At 38.4% G+C, this 22,125-nt stretch overlaps 1 protein-coding gene across 8 annotated transcripts in view; it reads left to right on the top strand.

Annotated features, from left to right (window-relative positions):
• Positions 1-22,125, top strand: part of UTRN (utrophin) — a 596,706-nt gene that overhangs the window by 202,763 nt on the left and 371,818 nt on the right. For all 8 annotated transcript variants that reach the window (XM_033235159.1, XM_033235162.1, XM_033235163.1 and 5 more), the window contains 7 exons: positions 2,464-2,598; positions 4,666-4,815; positions 5,787-5,948; positions 7,172-7,300; positions 8,032-8,205; positions 10,403-10,558; positions 15,391-15,561. In XM_033235159.1, the coding sequence (XP_033091050.1) occupies positions 2,464-2,598; positions 4,666-4,815; positions 5,787-5,948; positions 7,172-7,300; positions 8,032-8,205; positions 10,403-10,558; positions 15,391-15,561 (1,077 nt within the window). The remainder of the gene's footprint in view (positions 1-2,463; positions 2,599-4,665; positions 4,816-5,786; positions 5,949-7,171; positions 7,301-8,031; positions 8,206-10,402; positions 10,559-15,390; positions 15,562-22,125) is intronic.

The following is a 22,125-nucleotide window of genomic DNA, read 5'->3' as shown; positions in this document are numbered from 1 at the left end:
GGAGACCAAAATCTGTCCCTAATTATCAGAAGGTTCTTGGGCAAGTCATTTTATGTCTTCAAACTTTATTTTATTTATATGTGCAATCCAGGTTTTCATGTAGCAGATGATCTGTAGGGCCTGTTCCAGTCCAAAAACTGCAGAGCACATTGCAAGCCTCTCTTTTGTTTCGTTTTGTCTTGTCTGGTTGAGTACACAGAGAGGAATTATTTTCTTTTGAGTGGTATTAAAGTTCGAGAGTCATCTGAAGGAAAAATAGTACTTAAATATGTGACTGTTTTACTGGGCCTTAGATAAAATACCTTTTTTTTTTTCTTCCTGGCCATTACGTGTAAAATGTAGATGATTCTATGAAATTTTTTTAAACTAATAGTAAGGTTTTGCTTGTTTGTTTTTATAGTAGTATGACTTTTGTTATTGCTTGTTGGAAGATTTAAGAAGGCTTTCAATTTACAACAGTTTAATTTACATTCAATTTAATGTAAAACAAATATTTGTATTGTGGTAAATCCTGAAATGGTAAAAAATGGCAACTGCAATATTTAACCTAAATTCATTCATTACTTTGATCATTCATTCATTTGTAAATTCATTCATTGCTTGTTCTAAACCAATTTTGTGCTAAAGTAAATATGTATCATTGAGGCAAGTCAGTAAGAAAGCTACTTGTTTTGGGATCCGTCTGCTTCTTGGGAGTGATCTTCTTTGAGTCATCTGTGCTTTCCCATTAGAAAAGAGGTCATGCTTGCAACTGAGCAAATTTTTGGTCTGCTTTTTGCTTATAGAAATAGGGGAATAGAAACTCTTTTCTTTTATTCTAATTCAGTGGTTGGCAAATCATGGCTGAGGATTTTGTTTTGTTTTGTTTGAGACAGGGTCTTGCTCTGTCACCTGTGCTGGAGTGCAGTAGTGTGATCACAGCTCATTGTAACCTCAGTCTCCTGGGCTCAAGTGACCCTCCTGTCCCCGCTTCCTGTGTAGCTATGACTACAGCCTTGCAACGCCACACCTGGCTAATTATTTTTTAATGTTTTCGTAGAGATGGGGGTCTCGCTATGTTGCCCAAGCTCGTGTTGAACTCTTGGGCTCAAGCCATCCTCCTGCCTTGGCCTACCAAAGTGCTGGGATTACAGGCATGAGCCACTGCACCTGGACTGGCTGAGGGTTTAAATCTAACTTGTAGGTTGGTTTTTGGATACCTGGTTAACTAAGAGTAGTTTATACATTTCTCAGGGGTTGTACAACACATACCCCCCTCCAAGAAGAATCTGTGATGGGAACCAAATGTGTCCCCCAAATCTAAAATATTTACTGTCTGGCCCTTTGTAGAAAAATGTACTGCCCCCGATCTGGTAAGCATACTTCACATGGAGTACGGACCAGCAGGTGCCTTCACTCATTTATGTAGACCAGCAGATGCCTGCACTCATTTAGTACATTCAAGATGACAAGCCCAGGAGGCATCCAGCTGAATCCTTTCTCCTAAACTTACCACTCAAATAAGTTCCTCTTGTAAGGGATTATAAATTTCTAAATGTATCCACCCACTACACAACCCCTGGGTCTCTGCTCTGGAAACGTTAGAGGGGAATGAGTGATCAAAACCAATATAGTAAGAACAGTATAACTCCAGTTTTGGTAAAATGTGGCCCTCTTCTTATATTGATATGGCCTCATGAATTTAGAAAAAAGTTGGGAAGGCTATATTGCAAACTTTTACATCAGTTAGCTCTGAGTTGGAATTGGGTGGGGCCCAGGAGATTTCAATATTCTATGAGATAATTTTTTAAAAATTTACAGTTGTGAGTAATTTTTTTCTTTCGTTCAAAAAACAATTTTTTTTTTTTTTTGAGACAGAGTTTCACTCTTGTTGCCCAGGCTGGAGGGCAGTGGTGTGGCCTGGGCTCACTGGAACCTCCACCTCCCAGGTTCAAGCGATTCTCCTGCCTCAGCCTCCTGAGTAGCTGGGATTACAGGCACCTGCCACCACACCCGGCTAATTTTTGTATTTTTAGTAGAGATGGGGTTTCACCATGTTGGCCAGGCTAGTCTTGAACTCCTGACCTCAGGTGATCCACCTGCCTTGGCCTCCCAAAATGCTGGGATTACAGGTGTGAACTTGGCCTTTAAAAAACAAACTAAATAATGTTTCTCTCCTGTTTTTCCTACTAACTATATAGTTGTATTTTTGACATTTAAATCAGATCGTGGAATTTATTTTAAAGAGTGAGGCAGCCTCTTGCCCACTCTTTGCTCCACACCCCTCACCAATTGGTCTAATATGATTTTTTTTTGGATTATTTTATTTTATTTTATTTTTGAAGTTTCAACTCCATCAGTTTTTGAATTCCTAGATATACTCACATTCAAATGAAATTATTAGTGATTAAAGAGAATGTGTAGCACTAGATACACGATGTGTGAAATGGCTTTTTGTCTAATTTAAACTTTTTCATGCTTTAGGAGGTCTGGTCTTGTTGGATTGAACTGCTTCACTATTTGGATCTTGAAACCACCTGGTTAAACACTTTGGAAGAGCGGATGAAGAGCACAGAGGTCCTGCCTGAGAAGACGGATGCTGTCGACAAAGCCCTGGAGGTTGGAACCCGCCATCTCCATGGCATTTCTCTTTGTTGTGATGAGGCCACACGTGTATTACAATGAGGAATGTAATGCTTTACACAGGCAAATGCATTTGCTTCCTCAGTCGTTTTCAATGTCACTTGCATTTTCTTTCATAGCCTGAAGTGTTTATGCAATCATGTGTATTTAGATTATTGGTGACCCACTATATCAGCCTCAAGATGTGGTTAACTGTTTCACAATTCATAAATTTTAGACATGTTGAAGCACTCTAGTGGTTTTCCAGTTTATTTTACTAGGCCCTGGACAAAGCTCTGCCATATGTTATTAGGACAACTGCTCTCTTGTTTTGTCAACAAGTTATTTTTACTCACTAAATACAGCACTGACGGTTTACAGGGGCTTCCTGTCTCTTACCTTCAGTTGTTAGAAGCTAAAAGACAGTGGTTGAGGCATGGGATCTTGTCGTAGGAGCTTATCTTCAAGCCTGGACTTTGAACTCGTTGAGGACAGGAAATATACCCGATACCTTGTTATTCCTCTGTTCCCACCACAGTGTGTAGCACACGTTAATTTAATAACCGTTTCTTAAATGAAATACAATGCAAAGGGGGTGGGTCTGCTTAACAAAAAAAGAAATGGGAAGGGGTAGATATGCTTTTAAAAATGTCTTGGTACCATGTGGGAACTGAGTGGACAAATGGGTTGAAGGTCAGAAATGAGTAAAATGTGGCACTTACATTCTAGGAGATGGATGCTGTGCTAGGGAAAAGATGTCACTTCTCAAATACAGCAGAGTGAGAGACAGAGTGAATGAAAAATATGAAAACTTAATTTTTGTTTCCCTAATGTAAGAGTGAATATGTGTACATGCTAGAAATATGGAAAATAAAGAAAAGTATAAAGCAAACTCTAAGATAAACATTTTAAAATGGTTTGTAGATTTCTTCCTAACTACTGTCTTTTATGTATGCATACTAGACGGTAGTATATTGGATCAAAGGCTTTGGGATCTTTTATTTACTTATTATTATTATTTTTTTTATTTGAGACAGAATCTCTCTATGTTGACCAGGCTAGAGTGCAATTGTGTGATTTTGGCTCACTGCAACCTCCGCCTCCTGAGTTCAAGCAATTCTCGTGCCTCAGCCTCCTGAGTAGCTGGGATCACAGGCGTGTGCCACCACCCCAGCTAGTTTTGTATTTTTAGTAGGGACGGGGTTTTACCATGTTGGCCAAGCTGTTCTCAAACTCCTGACCTCAAGTGATCCGCCTTCCTCGGCCTCCCAAAGTGCTAGGATTAGAGGTGTGAGCCATCGCTCTTGGCCAGGCTTTGGGGTCTTAAAGGCTTTAGAGCTATGTTGGTATCTTAGCTCTTCTTTTGACTGTGTGTATGTTATTTAATATATTTGACTGTGTGTATGTTAGGCAAGTTGTTTAACCTTTCTGAGCTTCAGTTTTCCCATCTGTAAACTGGGAATGCTATTTAGCCCATATGGTTTATTAGATTTGTGTATATAAAAAGTGTTTATATAAAACAATGCCTCTTATTCTGCATATATTGTAGGAAAATGAGTACTTATTTTTAGTAACATAATTAATAAAAGTTGAGATAATTTTGTTTGCATAGTACTGTCTCCACCTTTAAACTTTGTTTCATATCATAAGCATTTCCTTGTATAATTAATAATTATTTTTAACTTTTTATTATTCATTTATTTATTGTTTAGAGACATGGTCTCGCTCTGTTGCCCAGGCTGGATTCCAGTGGTATGATAGCTCACTGCAACCTTGAACTCCTGGGCTCAAGTGATCCTCCTGTCTCACCCTCCCATAATTAATAATAGTTGAAATTGTTTTTGTGAAATTATATCACATGTGCTAATTGCTCATTTTTATGCATTTTTTAATACCATGATGGATATTTTTGTGAATTAGTAATTTACTTAATTTTTGGTCCTGTTCCTTAGGTAGATTTTTAGAAAATAGAATTACTTGTTTAACAAATAGACATTTTGAGGATCCTTGATACCTTTTGCCTTAGTAAATGCATTATTATTTTTTTCCCCATCTCCATTCCAGTCTCTGGAATCTGTTCTGCGCCACCCGGCAGATAATCGCACTCAGATTCGAGAACTTGGCCAGACTCTGATCGATGGGGGGATCCTGGATGATATAATCAGTGAGAAACTGGAGGCTTTCAATAGCCGATATGAAGATCTAAGTCACCTGGTGAGAGTTGGGACATGCATGGGTGTTGATTAGGTATTGATGAAGTGGAGCTGGCCCTAAGCTCCATATCACAGAGCTTTAATGTTGGGGAAATCTTTAATGTTGGTTAAAGTTGGTAACCAGTGCTCACAGGGGCATTGAGGGTATTGAAATACTCACTAGGGAAGAATAGATCTAACACTCTAAGGCAGAATTTGATGATTAAAAAAATTATTTTTGAGATGATTTCTACTTGTAAACTATTTAATTTTCATTAAGGATCATATGATAGCTGTATATAAGAACAGCAACTCATACTATCCTAGTAAATATTAGGGCCATGATATTTGACATAAGCTGCAAAGCCATAGTCTCTTAGTTCATGTCTAGGTTATAACATACATATTTGTATCACAAATTAGAGAAAGAGCACTTCTTTTATAGGAAGGTTGGGTATGAATATTAGGTGCTTCCAAACACATATTAAATGATAACTGTGGATGTTCAGCCCATGAATAACATCAAGCTTAAACCAAAAGTGCAGTAAATAGTAGTTCGGTATGTATGTACACCTATAGAATTTGTTTTAGGCTTTGGAAAAAAAGAGACTCTGATGTTTATGTATTAATAGACATTTTTCTTATGTTTTATATTCTTATTGGCAGACATTGCTGATTCCTAAAAATGCTTTAAAATTATAATAAATAGCAAATTTTTATCTTCTGTTTAATACATCTTTTGGGAAACCTTTACATTTTTGTATTTCGACACTGTATATAGAAAGAAGTAATAATTAGTAATTCAGTTGCATGGTACATATGATCCTAGTGGGACATTTTCACTGTTATCATTAGTAATTATTATTTATTTATAAAGAAGGCTAAAGTCTTGGACGAAAGCTTTTATAGTCTTTTCTTAATGGCCAGAATATATATATTCTACTATTTCTATTTGTGTTGGGCAACTAATGATTCAATTTGTCCTCTGTGCAGGCAGAGAGCAAGCAGATTTCTTTGGAAAAGCAACTCCAGGTCCTGCGGGAAACTGACCAGATGCTTCAAGTCTTGCAAGAGAGCTTGGGGGAGCTGGACAAACAGCTCACCACGTACCTGACTGACAGAATAGATGCTTTCCAAGTTCCACAGGAAGCTCAGGTATTGCCATGTATTTGAGGGCTTCTGAGCTGTAAAGAGAGCTTATGTAGTTGCCTCCTCAACTATAAGAGAACCCCTCCTACCATCCAAAACCGAGAGTCAATGGGAAAGATTGACTTACTTACAGGGCAGCATTTGGGTTTTGGAGTTCTCTTGCTTTCTGTGTGAGACTCTGGCAAAAGTCCTATATATTTAATTAAATTAAATTTATTTATATATTTATTTGAGACAGAGTCTTACTATGTCACCCAGGCTGGAGTACAGTGGCATGGTCTTGGCTCCCTGCAACCTCTGCCTCCTGGGTTCAAGTGATTCTCCTGCCTCAGCCTCCCAAATAACTGGGACTACAAGTGTGCGCCACCAGGCCTGGCTAATTTTTTGTGTTTTTAGTAGGGATGGGGTTTCACAATATTGGCCAGGCTGGTCTTGAACTCCTGACCTCAAGTGATCTGCCTGCCTCGGCCTCCCAATAATTTTTGTATTTTTAGTAGAGACAGGATTTTGCCATACTGGCCAGGCTAGTCTTAAACTCCTGACCTCAGGTGATCCGCCTTCCTTGGCCTCCCAAAATACTGGGATTACAAATGTGAGCCACTGTGCCTGGCTGAAAAGTCCTGTATATTTTAAATTGTAGTTTTCTTAGCTGTGAAGTTGGGACAGTTCCTTCCTTATAAACAAGTTGTGAACATTAGAAATGACAAATGCAAAGACCTTAGCATGGGCATCACGTACAATAGTCATACCATGCAGTGGGCCATATTATTATTATGCAAAAAATTATTATTATTATTATTTAGACAGATTCTCACTCTGTCACCCAGGCTGGAGTGCAGTGGCATGATCTCAGCTCACTGCGAACTCTGCCCCACGGGTTCAAGTGATTCTCCTGCCCCAGCCTCCCGAGGAGCTGGGTTTACAGGCGCCTACCACTGCGCCTGGCTAATTTTTGTATTTTTAGTAGAGATGGGGTTTCACCATCTTGGCCAGGCTGATCTTGAACTCTTGACCTCATGATCCACCCGCCTTGGCCTCCCAAAGTGCTGGGATTACAGGCATGAGCCACCGCTCCTGGCCTACAAAAACTTATTAAAGCTTCTGTGGAGGTCAACATTATGTAAAATACAATATCATGTGTGACACAACGATATAGAACTTTTGTATTGTCTCTTTTTATACTTAAGAAAACCAAAGGACATCCTCTCCCCTTTCCAATCTCTTTGTAGAAAATTCAAGCAGAGATCTCAGCCCATGAGCTAACCCTAGAGGAGTTGAGAAGAAATATGCGTTCTCAGCCCCCGACTTCCCCAGAGAGTAGGACTGCCAGAGGAGGAAGTCAGATGGATGTGCTACAGGTAAAGAGGGCCAGGAGCTTCCTTTTACTTTTCAACATGTTGGGATTTTTTTTTTTAAAAAAGAGAAAGAATTGATTACTTGGGCACCATTGATATTCTTTATGATTTAAACCATGGGATGGGAGTGATGTATTGAAGGTTGCATCCCAGGACAGCAGAAACAAATTGTTGCATGGATGGAAAAATATTAAATCTGATTTTGATAATTGAGTTGAGAAACAGGAGAGTGAGCCAGATTTAGAAGTTAGCTTTATATAGACTTTTTCTTTAATGCAGAGCCTCTGTCAGTATTGTGTGGCTGATAATGTGGGCAGGCTGAGCATGAATTGGATGCAGCATCATTTAGTTCTCTCATGGTCGATGTGACATTGACTTTCACTCTGAATTTGTGATGAAGGGCATTTTGAGTTCTAGGTTCCTGAGCGATCTTTTTGAACGTGAAGTTTTAGTTCCAGTGAGGTCAGCTTTACCTAAATTTCTTATCCAAATCCATTACTTCTGAGATTGAGACACTGAGTGTTGTAATTTTTGACACTAGGCTATGCAGTTCACTTAGGCGATAGGGTATCCTCACCAAGTTTCATTAGGATTTTTTTTTTTTTTTGGTCATATTACTGAATTTTTTTTTTTTTGGTGCTTTATGGTACACATTTTTAGTAGTATGTGTTATGCTCATGATGAGAGAGATAATCATCCTGATGGGAATTGCATATTTTCATTTCTGCAAACAGAGGAAACTCCGAGAGGTGTCCACAAAGTTCCAGCTTTTCCAGAAGCCTGCTAACTTCGAACAGCGCATGCTGGACTGCAAGCGTGTGCTGGATGGCGTGAAAGCAGAACTTCATGTTCTGGATGTGAAGGACGTAGACCCTGATGTCATACAGACCCACCTGGACAAGTGTATGGTGAGGCTGTTGGGTGATTGGCACATGCAGTGGCTTTTTCAGCAGCTGTTATGTCTTGGTCTAGCAAGTACATGCCTAGTGTGTCCAGTGATCACTAGTCTAGAGTGTGCTAAACATAAAGACTGATGATGGAAAACATGTTAAAAAATAAGAAGTGTGATCTTTCCCTCCAAAGACATTAGAAGAGATAAGAGAGATAGTGGAGGAAACTACAATAGACATGTATATAACATGATGACAAACAAAAACCAAAGCAAAAGAAACATGTCTTAATCACCATGTGAAGTTAGGAAGGCTTCAGCAGAATGTGACTAATAAGCAAAGTTTTCGAGGATAAATTTGAGTTAGCTAGAAGAACCATACTTACAATGGATATCATAAAAATTCCGTTTTCTAGGAAAATAGAAGTTCAAATAGAAATTTAAACCTTAAGATAGGAAAGAAGAAATGATGTATAAGGCCTTATTACTTTTTTAGTCTTGAACTTTATAATTCAATTGAATAGAAATTTAAAAATAAAGTAGCTAAAGGGACACAATCTTAGAATTAGTGTTCTGCTTGAGAATCACAAAACTTAAGATGAGACTCTTTAGTATAGGAGAGGTATAGGGTCAGTTCTTTGTGCTTTTCAAAACAAAGAATAACTTTTAATATATATGTGCATGTATATAAGTATTTATTTGATTATTGTGACATAATGGTAATCAGAGAAAGTGCTGTCCTTGACTTCATGGAACATAGTTCAGGGGTCTGTTACATGACAGCATCCTGTGAGATGTTGAAATGATGATGTATGGTGTCAAGAGAAGCTGTTTAGAATAAAGCTTTTTGGTTTCAGGTAACTAGGATGACGACAGCTCTGAATCTGACCTACAGAACTCCGATTTCTTTTTTTGTATTTAAATTTATTTTAATTTTTAATTTTTGAAGACTTTTAGGTTCAGGAAGTACATGTGCACATTTGATACATGGATATATTGTATGATGCTGAGGTTTGGGCTTTGACTGAACCCATCACCCAAATAATAAATGTAGTACCCAATTGGTAGTTTTTCAGCTTTTGCCCCTTTTCTCCTTCCCATCTTTTGGAGTCCCAGTGTCTTTGCTTTTCATCTTTATGTGCAAGTGTACCCATCGTTTAACTCCCACTTATAAGTGAGAACATGTAGTATTTGGTTTTCTGTTCCTACGTTAATTTACTTAGGATAATGGCCTTGAGCTGCATCCGTGCTGCTGCAGAGGACGTGATTTCATTTTTTCTGGCTGTGTGGTATTCCGTGGTGTATTTGTACACATTTTCTTTATCCATTCCCCCATTGATGGGCACCTAGGTTGATGACAAGTCTTTGCTATTGTAAGTAGTGGTGTGATAAACATGGGAGTGCATATGTCTTTTTGGTAGAACAGTTATTCTCCTTTACATATATACCCAGTAATAGCATTTCTGGGTTGAATAATAATTCTATGTTTAGTTCTTTGAGATATTTCCAAACTGCTTTCCCCAGGGGCTGAACTGATTTACAATCCTACCAGCAGCGTATGGTGTTCCCTTTTCTCTGCAGCCTTGCCACCATCTGTTGTTTTTTGACTCTTTACTGATAGTCATTCTGTATGAGACAGTGTCTGATTGTGGTTTTGATTTGCCTCAGAAATCTGTTTACTTATAATCATATGCATCTTGATATATCGAGTTTTGTATTTTTTATTATACAAATAATATATGCTCATTGTGGTAGACTTAGTACTTCCGAGAAATAGGAATAAATGTTAACAATTCCAAATCCAACAGACAGCAGTAGCCGGTGTTGGCTTTTTTTAGTCATAACATGCAAGATTTTTTTAAATGTAATTTTAATTGTGATAAACATTCTGTTTTTAGTCCTAATGTTTTCCCATTTTATGTAGCAAAAATGTTTATATTATCAAGTACTTTCATAAACATTTAAAACATTTGTCTGAGATTTTAAAAGAATGAGCATCAACTCTTATTAGTTTATTTTCTTAGATTTGAAGAAGTTATTACAAGCTTGATTTCATTTGACTCGACCTTCAGACCAAATCTGAGAAAGATGATGGCCTCTGATCGCCATAGTTAGGTCTTGGCTGTCAGTCTGCGTAAGCTGTGTTCTGACATGATGCCAGTTGGCAAGTTGTCACCACAGTGTGTAATTTGTCTTTTTCTTTGTTTGTTTTAAAGAAACTGTATAAAACTTTGAGTGAAGTCAAACTTGAAGTGGAAACTGTAATTAAAACAGGAAGACATATTGTCCAGAAACAGCAAACGGACAACCCAAAAGGGATGGATGAGCAGCTGACTTCCCTGAAGGTCCTTTACAATGACCTGGGCGCACAGGTAAGGAGAGCAGTCCCACAACTCATTCCTCTCTCTCTCTCTCTCTCACTCGCTATCTCTCTCTCTCTCTCTCTTTCTCTCTCATGTATTTTTAAATTTCACTTTTTGGAAAATGCTTGTTTGAAAATTATGAGATTCATATGTGTTTTCAATTTATTGTAATAATTTTTGTTATATTTCTTTAAATGTACGTACTAATATTACAGTGATTCATAGTTACACAGAAATTTATTTTTGGCTAGGCACAGTGGCTCACGCCTGTAATCCCAGCTCTTTGGGAGGCCAAGGCGGGTAATGGCTTGAGCCTAGGGGTTTGAGACCAGCCTGGGCAACATGATGAAACCTTGTCTCTACAAAAAAATACAAATGAAAACCTCCAAAAACAAAACAAACTTCAAAAAAAAAAAAAAAAAAGCCATGGTGGTGCATACCTGTAGTCCTAGCTACCTGGGAGGGTGAGGTGGGATGGTTGCTTGAACCTGGCAGGCAGAGGTTGCAGTGAGCTGAGATCACACCACTACACTCCAGCCTAGGCAGCAGAGTAAGACACTCTTTCAAAAAATTTTATTTTTAATATTTAATGCAAGCTAATAGTTATACTTCTAATGGCTACTGACATTCCATAAGTTATTCTAAGGAAACTACAAGTAATATATGTTCATTGTGGTAGACTTAGTACTTCAACGAAATACAAGGGAAACAATAAATGTTAATAATTCCAAATTTCAATGGATAGCAGTAGCCAGTGTTGGCTTTTTTTCTAGTCATAACATGTAAGGTTTTTCTAAGTGTAATTTTAATTGTGATAAACATTCTGTTTTTAGTCCTAATGTTTTCCCATTTTATGTAGGAAAAATGGGAAATAATAGTCCCTGTAAAAACTCAAGTTATTGTCCTTAGATTTCTAAATAGTCTACTGAGAAATGTTAAAACATCAGGGCTCCAGTAAATAACCAGTGGCAAGAAATTCACATTAATCTACCAGGGTTTGAAATCCTGCCAAGAAATATCTCTAATTTGGGCATTTTAGTAAATCCATGCAGGAGTTGTTGAGCATTTACTATGAGTGACTGAATCTTTGTCCTGAAACCAGGAGAGCAAAGAATGTGTGGAAGTGTGAAACCTTAATAGGTAATATTGGAAAACCATGTTTGATGATATTTTGGATCCTTCTTCAGTTAGGAAATATTAACTACTTCCAGTTCAGGTAATATTGAAGTTTCTACATAAGCCCAGAGAAAAACAGCTGAAATTTTGTTTTCAGTTGAAATCAGAATGACCGGTTTATGCTTTTTGATCTTACTTCCGCAAGTTTAGATTGTTGATGTGGTACATTTTGATGCATTACATGTCTGAAACACATACCTTAGAGCTTCTTTTTGGAATTATACAGCTGGTTATTCATTAAATATTGTTATATTTATTCACTGGGCATTTTATGAATGGAATGGCATTGCTGGTTTTTGCACTATTTCTCCAATTGTGACTATAATTTTAGTATTAATTGATTTTATCATTTAAAGTTTCACTCAATTGAGACTTTACTCTGTGTTGGGAATTATACAGTGTGGAGAGTGTGAGGAAAAAGAGACAGTGAGGAAAAAGGAGACAGTGAGGAAAAAGATAAATTATCTCTTTGTCTAATGGAACTTAGGGTAGTGAAAGAGGAAAATATTGAGTAGTTACATGAAATGATGTTACAGTATCAGTCTGAAGAGTTATGAAGAATGTACATGGTTCTTTAACAGTATAGGTAAAGAGGGATTTCACCCAGTCTTGGGTTAGGAAGGCTTCCCTGAGGAGGTGATGCATAAGCTGAGAGTCGAAGTCTGGGTAGGAGTAACCTGGGTGAAACTAGAGGAGATTTCAAGACTGATAAAACAGTATATATAAAGGCTCTAAGGCAGGAGGCAGTGTGGCACATTTATGTGGCTAGAACAGAGAGAGCCAGTGTGGGGAACATGGTGCTAGGGAGACAGGATGAGACGAATTCCTGCCAATGTCATAGAGTTTGTGTTACAGATTTAAATCTGTGTCTTAAGCAGTTATTGCACAGTTTTTAGTAGGGAAATCACATACACAGATATGTCTTTTAAAGGATTACTCACTACAGTTTGGAAGAGGAATTGGAGAGAGGCTGGAGTGGATGTGAGACCAGTTAGGAAATCATTGCTCTACTCTTGGTGACAGATGGTCGTACCTTCAACTAGGATGGACAGTGGAGATGGAGTGAGGGAACTGATTTCAGACATATGTAGGAAGTGAAATCAACAGGACTTGGTGCAGAAGAAGAGATGAAGGATGACTCCTTGGTTTCTGGCTTGATGATGTGGATAGTATGGTCATTGAGATGGGTCCTGTAAGGAAAGATAGAGGGCCAGGAGCAGTGGCTCACACCGGTAATCCCAGCACTTTGGGAGGCTGAGGGGGCAGATCACCTGAGGTCAGGAGTTCAAGACCAGCCTGGCCAGCATGGTGGAACCCCGTCTCTACTGAAAATACAAAAATAAATAAATAAAATAAAAAAAAATAACTGGGTGTGGTGGTGTGTGCCTGTAATCCCAGATACTCGGGAGGCTGAGGCAGAAGAATTGCTTGAACTTAGGAGGAAGAATCGCTTGAACCTAGGAGGTAGAAGTTGCAGTGAGTCGAGATCACACCACTGCACTCCAGCCTGGGCAACAAGAGTGAAAATTTCATCAAAAAAAAAAAAAAAAGGAGGGGGGAGGCATGCAGAAATCACAGATCACAGGTATGTATTGGACATGTTGACCTTTTTTTTTTTTTTTTGGTATGTAGTCTTGCTCTATTGGCCGGGCTGGAGTGCAGTGGTGCAATCTCGGCTCACTGCAACCTCTACCTCCCAGGTTCAAGCAATTCTCCTGCCTCAGCCTCTGGAGTAGCTGGGACTGCAGGTGCATGCCCCAGTGCCTGGCTAAATTTTGTATTTAGAAGAGATGGGGTTTCGCCGTGTTGCCCAGGCTGGTCGCGAACTCCTGAGCTAAGGCAGTCCGCCCATCCAGCCTCCCAAATTGCTGGGATTATAGGCATGAGCCACCGCACCTGGCTGGACATGTTGACATTTTAAGTACCTTTGAGAATGTTAATTGGAAATGTCGGGTACTCACATGATTATTCAGGTCTGGAGAATATATCTGGACTGAAGAGGTGGATTTTATGAGTCATCTGCATAGAGGTGGTAATTAAAGTAATCAGGGATGATAGCTTGTCTAGGAACAGGATATAGTGAAAGAAGAGGGTCCTCGACCAGGTCTTAGGAATTATATCACTTAGTAAGAAATCTGAGGAAGATGAGCTTGCAAAAGAAACTAACATAAGTAGCAAGAAGTGGTAGGTACACAGGCGAGTGCTAGGTCTGGGAAGCCAGGGGATCAGTTGCCACTGGGGTCAGTATTGAACTTAGCAAGGGCAATGTCTGAGGAGTGATGGAGGTAGAAGCCAGAATGGCATGGCTCAATCCAAAGATTGTACCACCCTGGCCTTGGCCTTAACCGGGTTTTTTTTTTTTTTTTTTGAGATAGAATCTCATTCTGTTGCCAGACTGGAGTGCGGTGGCACAATCTCGGCTCACTGCAACCTCTGACTCCCTGGTTCAAGCAGTTCTACTGCCTCAGCCTCCTGAGTAGCTGCAATTATAGGCATGCGCCCCCACATTTGGATAATTTTTGTGTTTTTAGTAGAGACGGGGTTTCACCATGTTGGTCAGGCTGGTCTCGAACTCCTGACATTGTGATCTGCCTGCCTCGGCCTCCCAAAGTGCTGGAATTACAGGCATGACCTACTGCGCCCTGCCGGTCTTAACCTCGTTAAGTTTCGTTTTCGTTATCCATAAAGTAGAAAGAGATTTTGTGAATTTTTATTGCATACATGTGTAAGATTCCTTAGCACAACACAGAAGCTGCATTAAGAGCTTGGTAAATGTTAGTTAAGTTCATTTGCTTTCTGTCAACAACAATAAGAGCAAAATATTAATAAGGTTTTGGATGCATAGTAATGTACTGTATTTTAAGTTTATTTGGTTAATTATAAAACATGTAATTGTGAAAGTGGTGCCATTTTCCCCTCAGATTGCTATAATACAGTATTTTTTAAACAAACTCCTTTGTGGAGAGGATTCTAAGATATTGTCTGTTCAAAATTATAATAGATACTATTTAGTGATTTTTAACTCTGTTTCAGCCCTTTTTATGTGTGTTTTTCTCACTTAATACTCATAACAGTCTTTCTTTTCTTTTTTTTTTTGAGATGGGGTCTTGCTCTGTTGCCCAGGCTGGAGTGCAGTGGCAGGATCACGCCTCACTGCAGCCCCAGCCTCTAGGGCTCAAACGATTCTACCACCTCAGCCTCCTGAGTAGCCGGAACTACAGGCACACACCACCACACTAGATAATTTTTTGTATTTTTTGTAGAGACAAGGTCTTGTCATGTTTCCCAGGCTGGTCTCAAACTCTTGGACTCAAGAGATTTACCTGCCTCGGCCTCCCAAAGTGCTGAGATTATAGGCATGAGCCACTGCGCCCATCCTCATACCAATATTTTGAGGGCTACATCTCTACAAATGTCACTTAGGAAATTAATGATAGAGCTAAGATGAAAACCCAGGATTGCCTGGCCCTTAACTACTACAGTATATTGCCTCCTTGCAGAAATGCAAGCTTGGAGGATTCTAAGGTGCTACAGACAAAGGTTATGTATGTCTTGAGGGTTATGTATGAATCAGTTTGCATCTTTAGTTAACATCCTGATTCATTCCCATTTATGTTCATTCCCGTCTCATGCTCAGTCTCACCCTGTCTCTCTCTCTGTCTCAGGTGACAGAAGGAAAACAGGATCTGGAAAGAGCATCACAGTTGGCCCGGAAAATGAAGAAAGAGGCTGCTTCTCTCTCTGAGTGGCTTTCTGCCACTGAAGCTGAATTGGTGCAGAAGTCCACTTCAGAAGGTCTGCTTGGTGACTTGGATACAGAAATTTCCTGGGCTAAAGTAAGTTGCAGTTCAGATGAAACACCAGCATGATGCCAGTGTAACGTGACATTTGTTCTGGGCGATCTGGGTGGATACCATGACCCTCCATTTCATATTAAGTCTAGCGTTTTCTTTTTTTGCATTGTTTGTCCACTTCTCTGTCCTAAGAAAACATATTTTTAAAACAATGATTATATTTTATTTTGTTTATAATTTCTACTTTTAGATTAAGGGGTACATGTATAGGTCTGTTACATGGACATATTGTGTGATGCTGAGGTTTGGGGTATGAATGATCCCATCACCCAGATAGTGAGCATAGTACTCACTAGGTAGTTTTTCAGCTGACGCCTCCCTCTGTTTCTCTCCCCTCTGCTAGTCTCCATTGTCTATCGTTCCCATCTTTATGGCCATGCATACCCAATGTTTAGCTCCCACTTGTAAGTGAGAACATGTGGCATTGATTTTCCATTCCTGCATTAATTTACTTAGGATAATGGCCTCCAGCTGCATCCATGTTGCTGCAGAGGAAATTTCATTCTTTTTTATGGCTGTGTAGTATTCCATGGTGTATATGCACCACATTTTCTTTATCCAGTCCACCACTGATGGGCACTTAGGTTGATGACATATCTTTGCTGTTGTGAATAGTGCTGATGAACATATGAGTGCATGTATCTTTTTGGTAGAACAATTTATTTTCCTTTGCATATATACCAGTAATCAGATTTTTGGGTCAGTATTCAGAACTCTGTTTGAAGTTCTTGAAGAAATTTCTAAACTGCTTTCCACAGAGGCTGAACTAATATATATTCCCACCAGCATATAAAAGTGTTCATTTTTCTCTACAACCTTGCCAACATCTGTTATTTTTTGACTTTTTAATAATAGCCATTCTGAATGGTGTGAGATGGTTCTCTAATGTTAGTGATGTTGCGCATTTTTTTTCATGTGTTGTGGGCTGCTAGTATGTCTTTAGTGAAGTGTCTGTTCATTTTCTTTGCCCATTTTTTAATGGGATTATTTGTAAAACAGTTCATTTAATAAGATATTTTTATCTTGATTCCAAAAGGATTACATTCATGGATCATCAAGGCCTGTATAGGTATTATGTTAATATAGTACTTAAAAGCCTAATTCACCACCTTCAAAATCAATGACACATATTTACAGAGTATTTACAAAGAATTGTGCTGACTTTAATTCTTCTTCAATAACATTTTAAAACCAATAACTAACCTTTCTATTGCAAACTTACAGATGTAAAGAACATAGGAATAGAATTTTAAAGTATCATTACATGAGTTTTCTTTAGCTCTATACTTTGAAATCACAGAGATTAGAAAGTTAATTTGCCGGTTCTGGCTTCTGCAGTAGACAAATTATTTGCAGTAGACAAAGAATTGAGTGGTTCTTTTTAACAAGGCATTCTGTTTTCCTAACTCTTTCCTGAGAAAGAAGCAAGTATACTAGTGGGAAGTGCTGATTATAAATGATCAATACTGTGATCATTTATAATCAGTCAATACTGATGTTGATATAAAGCCACAAGTATCAGTTTCACATCCTCTACAGCTCTACACATGTTTGCTGTGGGCCTTGAGGAAAAGGCGCTGAGAGGTTGTGGGATGATACAACTCCTGCTTACTTTGAATGTTCTATGGAGATGACAGCTGGGGGAAATTTAAGATAGTAGACACTAGAAAGACTATTCTCAGTTTAGAAAAAAGCTCATGAACAGCGTGATCATGCCATGAGCTGTGTGAGTGTGACGGAAGTGAAGAAAGGAATGTATGATGGAAATGAACATTGCAAGTCATCGGTGTGTTGTGGATGAATGCAAAACAAAGACACCAAACTTTATTTTTGTTAAATTTAAGTTTTTCAAGGAAATATTATCTTCCTCGTGCAGTACACTTTGAAAATAATTACTTTTTTATTAGTAACATAAGTAATAGAAGATATTTGAATGAAATTTGCCTAGTGTAATAAAAAAAGAAGCAAAAATCACCTATAATTAAACAATACTGTTATTTTTTTTCATTTTTAGGGGCACATATCGATGTGCACATGCAAAAGCATGTATTTAAAAATAAATTTTGTTGTAACTAGCATTTATTGACCTTCTTTTAAAAACTTACTTTTTTTTTTTTTTTTTTTTGAGGCAGAGTCTCGCTCTGTCACCCGGACTGGAGTGCAGTGGCCAGATCTCAGCTCACTGCAAGCTCTGTCTCCCGGGTTTACGCCATTCTCCTGCCTCAGCCTCCCGAGTAGCTGGGACTACAGGCGCCCACCACCTCGCCCGGCTAGTTTTTGTATTTTTAGTAGAGACGGGGTTTCACCGTGTTAGCAAGGATGGTCTCGATCTCCTGACCTCGTGATCCGCCCGTCTCGGCCTCCCAAAGTGCCGGGATTACAGGCTTGAGCCACCGCGCCCGGCCAAAAACTTACATCTTTAACATTTTTCTTTACCTATACTTGTTTTTGTATAGCATATTAAAGATATGTGTAGTATTTCATTCTTAATGTTTTTATTCTCTCATTTCTCTATTTATGTCCATTTAAATTATTACCATTTTCTCTGTTATAGATAATGCTGTGATGAATATACTAAACCATAGCATGCGTTCATAATTATTTCCTGAGGATAAATTCTTAACCCTAAAATTATTGGTCAAGGGACAGGAATATATCCATTTTTAAGTCTGATACAAATTATGCAATTGTCCTTCAGAAATCATGCACCCACCACATGAGAATGAGAATTTCTACTTGACGTCATGTTTTGGTTATTTAATTAGAACATTTTTTTCACTAGTTTATAAGTCTTCTATAGCTCCTTTAAAAATACTGCTTTTTCCTCTAATTCTGACCATTTTTTTAAATCACCAAATTGGTCTTTTAATTTGGAACTTTTTATCTGTTCTGATTATCAATGCTTAGTGAGTTGTGTTTGATTGCAAAAAAATTGTTTTATTACTGTAGCTTCTTTTTTGTTTTTTTAAGCTTTCTTCTTTGGAAAAAAAGTAAACCTTTCTGAATATTTTTTAATCAACAAAATCCATCTTTTTCTTCATTATTTCTGCCTTTAGTGCTTAGAAAGACCACCTCTACTCCAGGTGCATTTAATTATTTACTTATTTTTTTCCACTAGCTCTTTTTTTTTAATATACTTTAAGTTCTGGGCTACATGTGCAGAACGTGCAGGTTTGTTACATAGGTATACATGTGCCATGGTCGTTTGCTGCACTCATCAACCTGTCATCTACATTAGGTATTTCTCCTAATGCTATCGCTCCCCTAACCCCCCACCCCCTGACAGGCCCCAGTGTGTGACGTTCACCTCCCTGTCCATGTGTTGTCATTGTTCAACTCCCACTTATGAGTGAGAACATGTGGTGTTTGGTTTTCTGTTCCTGTGTTAGTTTGCTGAGAATGATGGTTTCCAACTTCATCCAGGTCCCTGCAAAGGACATGAACTCACATTTTTAAGGGCTACATAATGGCTACATAGTATCCTGTGGTATATATGTGCCACATTTTCTTTATCCAGTTTAACATTGATGGGCATTTGGATTGGTTCCAAGTCTTTGCTATTGTGAATAGTGCTGCAATAAACATATGTGTGCATGTCCTTAGAGTAGAATGATTTATAATCCTTCGGGTATATACCCAGTAATGGGATTTCTGGGTCAAATGGTATTTCTGGTTCTAGATCCTTGAAGGATCACCACACTGTCTCCCACAATGGTTGAACTAATTTACACTCCCACCAACAGTGTAAAAGCATTCCTATTTCTCCACATCCTCTCCAGCATCTGTTGCTTCCTGACTTTTTAATGATCACCATTCTACCTGGCATGAGATGGTATCTCATTGTGGTTTTGATTTGCACTTCTCTAATGACCAGTGATGATGAGCTTTTTTTCGTATGTTTGTTGGCCACATAAATGTCTTCTTTTGAGAAGTGCCTGTTCATATCCTTCATCTACTTTTTGATGGGGTTGTTTGTTTTTTTCTTGTAAATTTGTTGAAGTTCCTCGTACATTCTGGATATTAGCCCTTTGTCAGATGGATAGATTGCAAAAACGTTCTCCCATTCTCTAGGTTGCCTGTTCACTATGATGGTACTTTCTTTTGCTCTGCAAAAGCTCTTTAGTTTATAGATGTTATTTGTCAATTTTGGCTTTTGTTGCCTTTGCTTTTGGTGTTTTAATCATGAAGTCTTTGCCCATGCCAGTGTCCTGAATGGTGTTGCCATTTAAGTCTTTAATCCATCTTGAGTTAATTTTTGTATAAGGTGTAAGGAAGGGGTCCAGTTTCAGTTTTCTCCTTATGGCCAGCCTGTTTTCCCAACACCCTTTATTAAATAGGGAATCCTTTCCCCATTGCTTGTTTTTGTCAGGTGTGTCAAAGATCAGTGAGTTATAGATGTGTGGTGTTATTTCTGAGGCTTCTGTTCTGTTCCATTGGTCTATATATCTGTTTTGTTACCAGTAGTATGCTGTTTTGGTTACTGTAGCCTGATAGTGTAGTTTGAAGTCAGGTAGCGTGATACCTCCAGCTTTGTTCTTTTTGCTTAGAATTGTCTTGGCTATACGGGCTCTTTTTAGTTCCATATGAAATTTAAAGTAGTTGGTTTCTACTTCTGTGAAGAAATTCGATGGTAGCTTGATGAGAATAGCATTGAATCTGAAAATTACTTTGGGCAGTATGGCCATTTTCACGATATTGATTCTTCCTATCCATTAGCATGGAATGCTTTTCCATTTGTTTGTGTCCTCTCTTATTTCTTTAAGCAGTGGTTTGTAGTTCTCCTTGAAGAGGTCCTTCACATCCCTTGTAAGTTGGATTCCTAGCTATATAATTCTCTTTGTAGCAATTGTGAATGGGAGTTCACTCATAATTTGGCTTTCTGTTTCTCTATTATTGGTGTATAGGAATGCTTGTGATTTTTGCACATTGATTTTGTGTCCTGAGACTTTGCTGAAATTGGTTATCAACTTAAGGAGTTTTTGGGCTGAGACAATGGGGTTTTCTAAATATACAATCATGTCATCTGCAAACCGAGACAATTTGACTTTTTCTCTTCCTGTTTGAATACCCTTTATTTCTTTCCCTTGCCTGATTGCCCTAGCCAGAACTTCCAATACTGTGTAAATAGCAGTGGTGAGAGAGGGCATCTTTGTCTTGTGCCGGTTTTCAAAAGGAATGCTTTCAGCTTTTGCCCATTCAATATGATATTGGCTGTGGGTTTGTCATAAATAGCTCTTAATATTTTGAGATATGTTCAATCAATACCTAGTTTATTGAGTGTTTTTTAGCATTAAGGGGTGTTGAATTTTATTGAAGGCCTTTTCTGCATCTATTGAGATAATCATGTGGTTTGTGTCATTGGTTCTGCTTATGTGATGGATTACGTTTATTGATTTGCATGTGGATTATGTTAATTGATTTGCGTTGAACTAGCCTCGCATACCAGAGATGAAGCCGACTTGATTGTGTTGGATATGCTTTTTGATATGCTGCTGGATTTGGTTTGCCAGTATGTTATTGAGGATTATCGCATTGATGTTCATCAGGGATACTGGCCTGAAATTTTCTGTTTTTCTGTGGTGTCTCTGCCAGGTTTTGGTATCAGGATGATGCTGGCCTCGTAAAATGAGTCAGGGAGGAGTCCTTCTTTTTCTATTGTTTGGAATAGTTTCAGAAGGAATGGTACCAGCTCCTCTCTGTACCTCTGGTAGAATTCAGCTGTGAATCCATCTGATCCTGGGCTTTTTTTGGTTGGTAGGCTATTAGTTACTGCTTCAATTTCAGAACTTGTTGTTCGTCTATTCAGGGATTCAAATTCTTCCTGGTTTAGTCTTGTGAGGGTGTATGTGTCCAGGAATTTACCCATTTCTTCTACATTTTCTAGTTCATTTTTATAGAGGTGCTTATAGAATTCTGTGATGGTAGTTTTTATTTCTGTGGGATCATAGGTGATATCCCCTTTCTTTTGTGTGTGTGTGTGTCTATTTGATTCTTCTCTCTTTTCTTCTTTATTAGTCTGGCTAATGGCTTATCTATTTTGTTAATCTTTTCAAAAAACCAGCTCCTGAGTTCATTGATTTTTTTTAAGGGTTTTTTGTGTCTCTGTCTCCTTCAGTTCTGCTCTGCTCTTACTTATTTCTTGTCTTCTGCTAGCTTTTGAATTTGTTTGCTCTTGCTTCTCTACTTCTTTTAATTGCGATATTAGGGTGTTGATTTTAGATCTTTCTAGCTTTCTCATGTGGGCAGCTAATGCTATAAATCTCCCTCTAAATACTGCTTTAGCTGTGTCCCAGAGATTCTGTTATGTTGTGTCTTTGTTCCCATTGGTTTCAAGGAACTTATTTATTTTTGCCTTAATCTTGTTATTTACCCAGAAGTCATTCAGGAGCAGGTTGTGCAGTTTCCATGCAATTGTGCAGTTTTGAGTGAGTTTCTTAATCCTGAGTTCTAATTTGATTGTGCTGTGGTCTGAGAGACTGTTTGTGATGATTTCTGTTCTTTTGCATTTGCTGAGGAGTGTTTTACTTCCAATTATGTGGTCAATTT

The sequence above is a fragment of the Trachypithecus francoisi genome, unplaced genomic scaffold (genome assembly GCF_009764315.1).
Source record: "Trachypithecus francoisi isolate TF-2019V2 unplaced genomic scaffold, Tfra_2.0 Lachesis_group15, whole genome shotgun sequence".
Taxonomy (NCBI): Eukaryota; Metazoa; Chordata; class Mammalia; order Primates; family Cercopithecidae; genus Trachypithecus; species Trachypithecus francoisi.
This window is presented reverse-complemented; position numbering and strand designations above follow the sequence as displayed.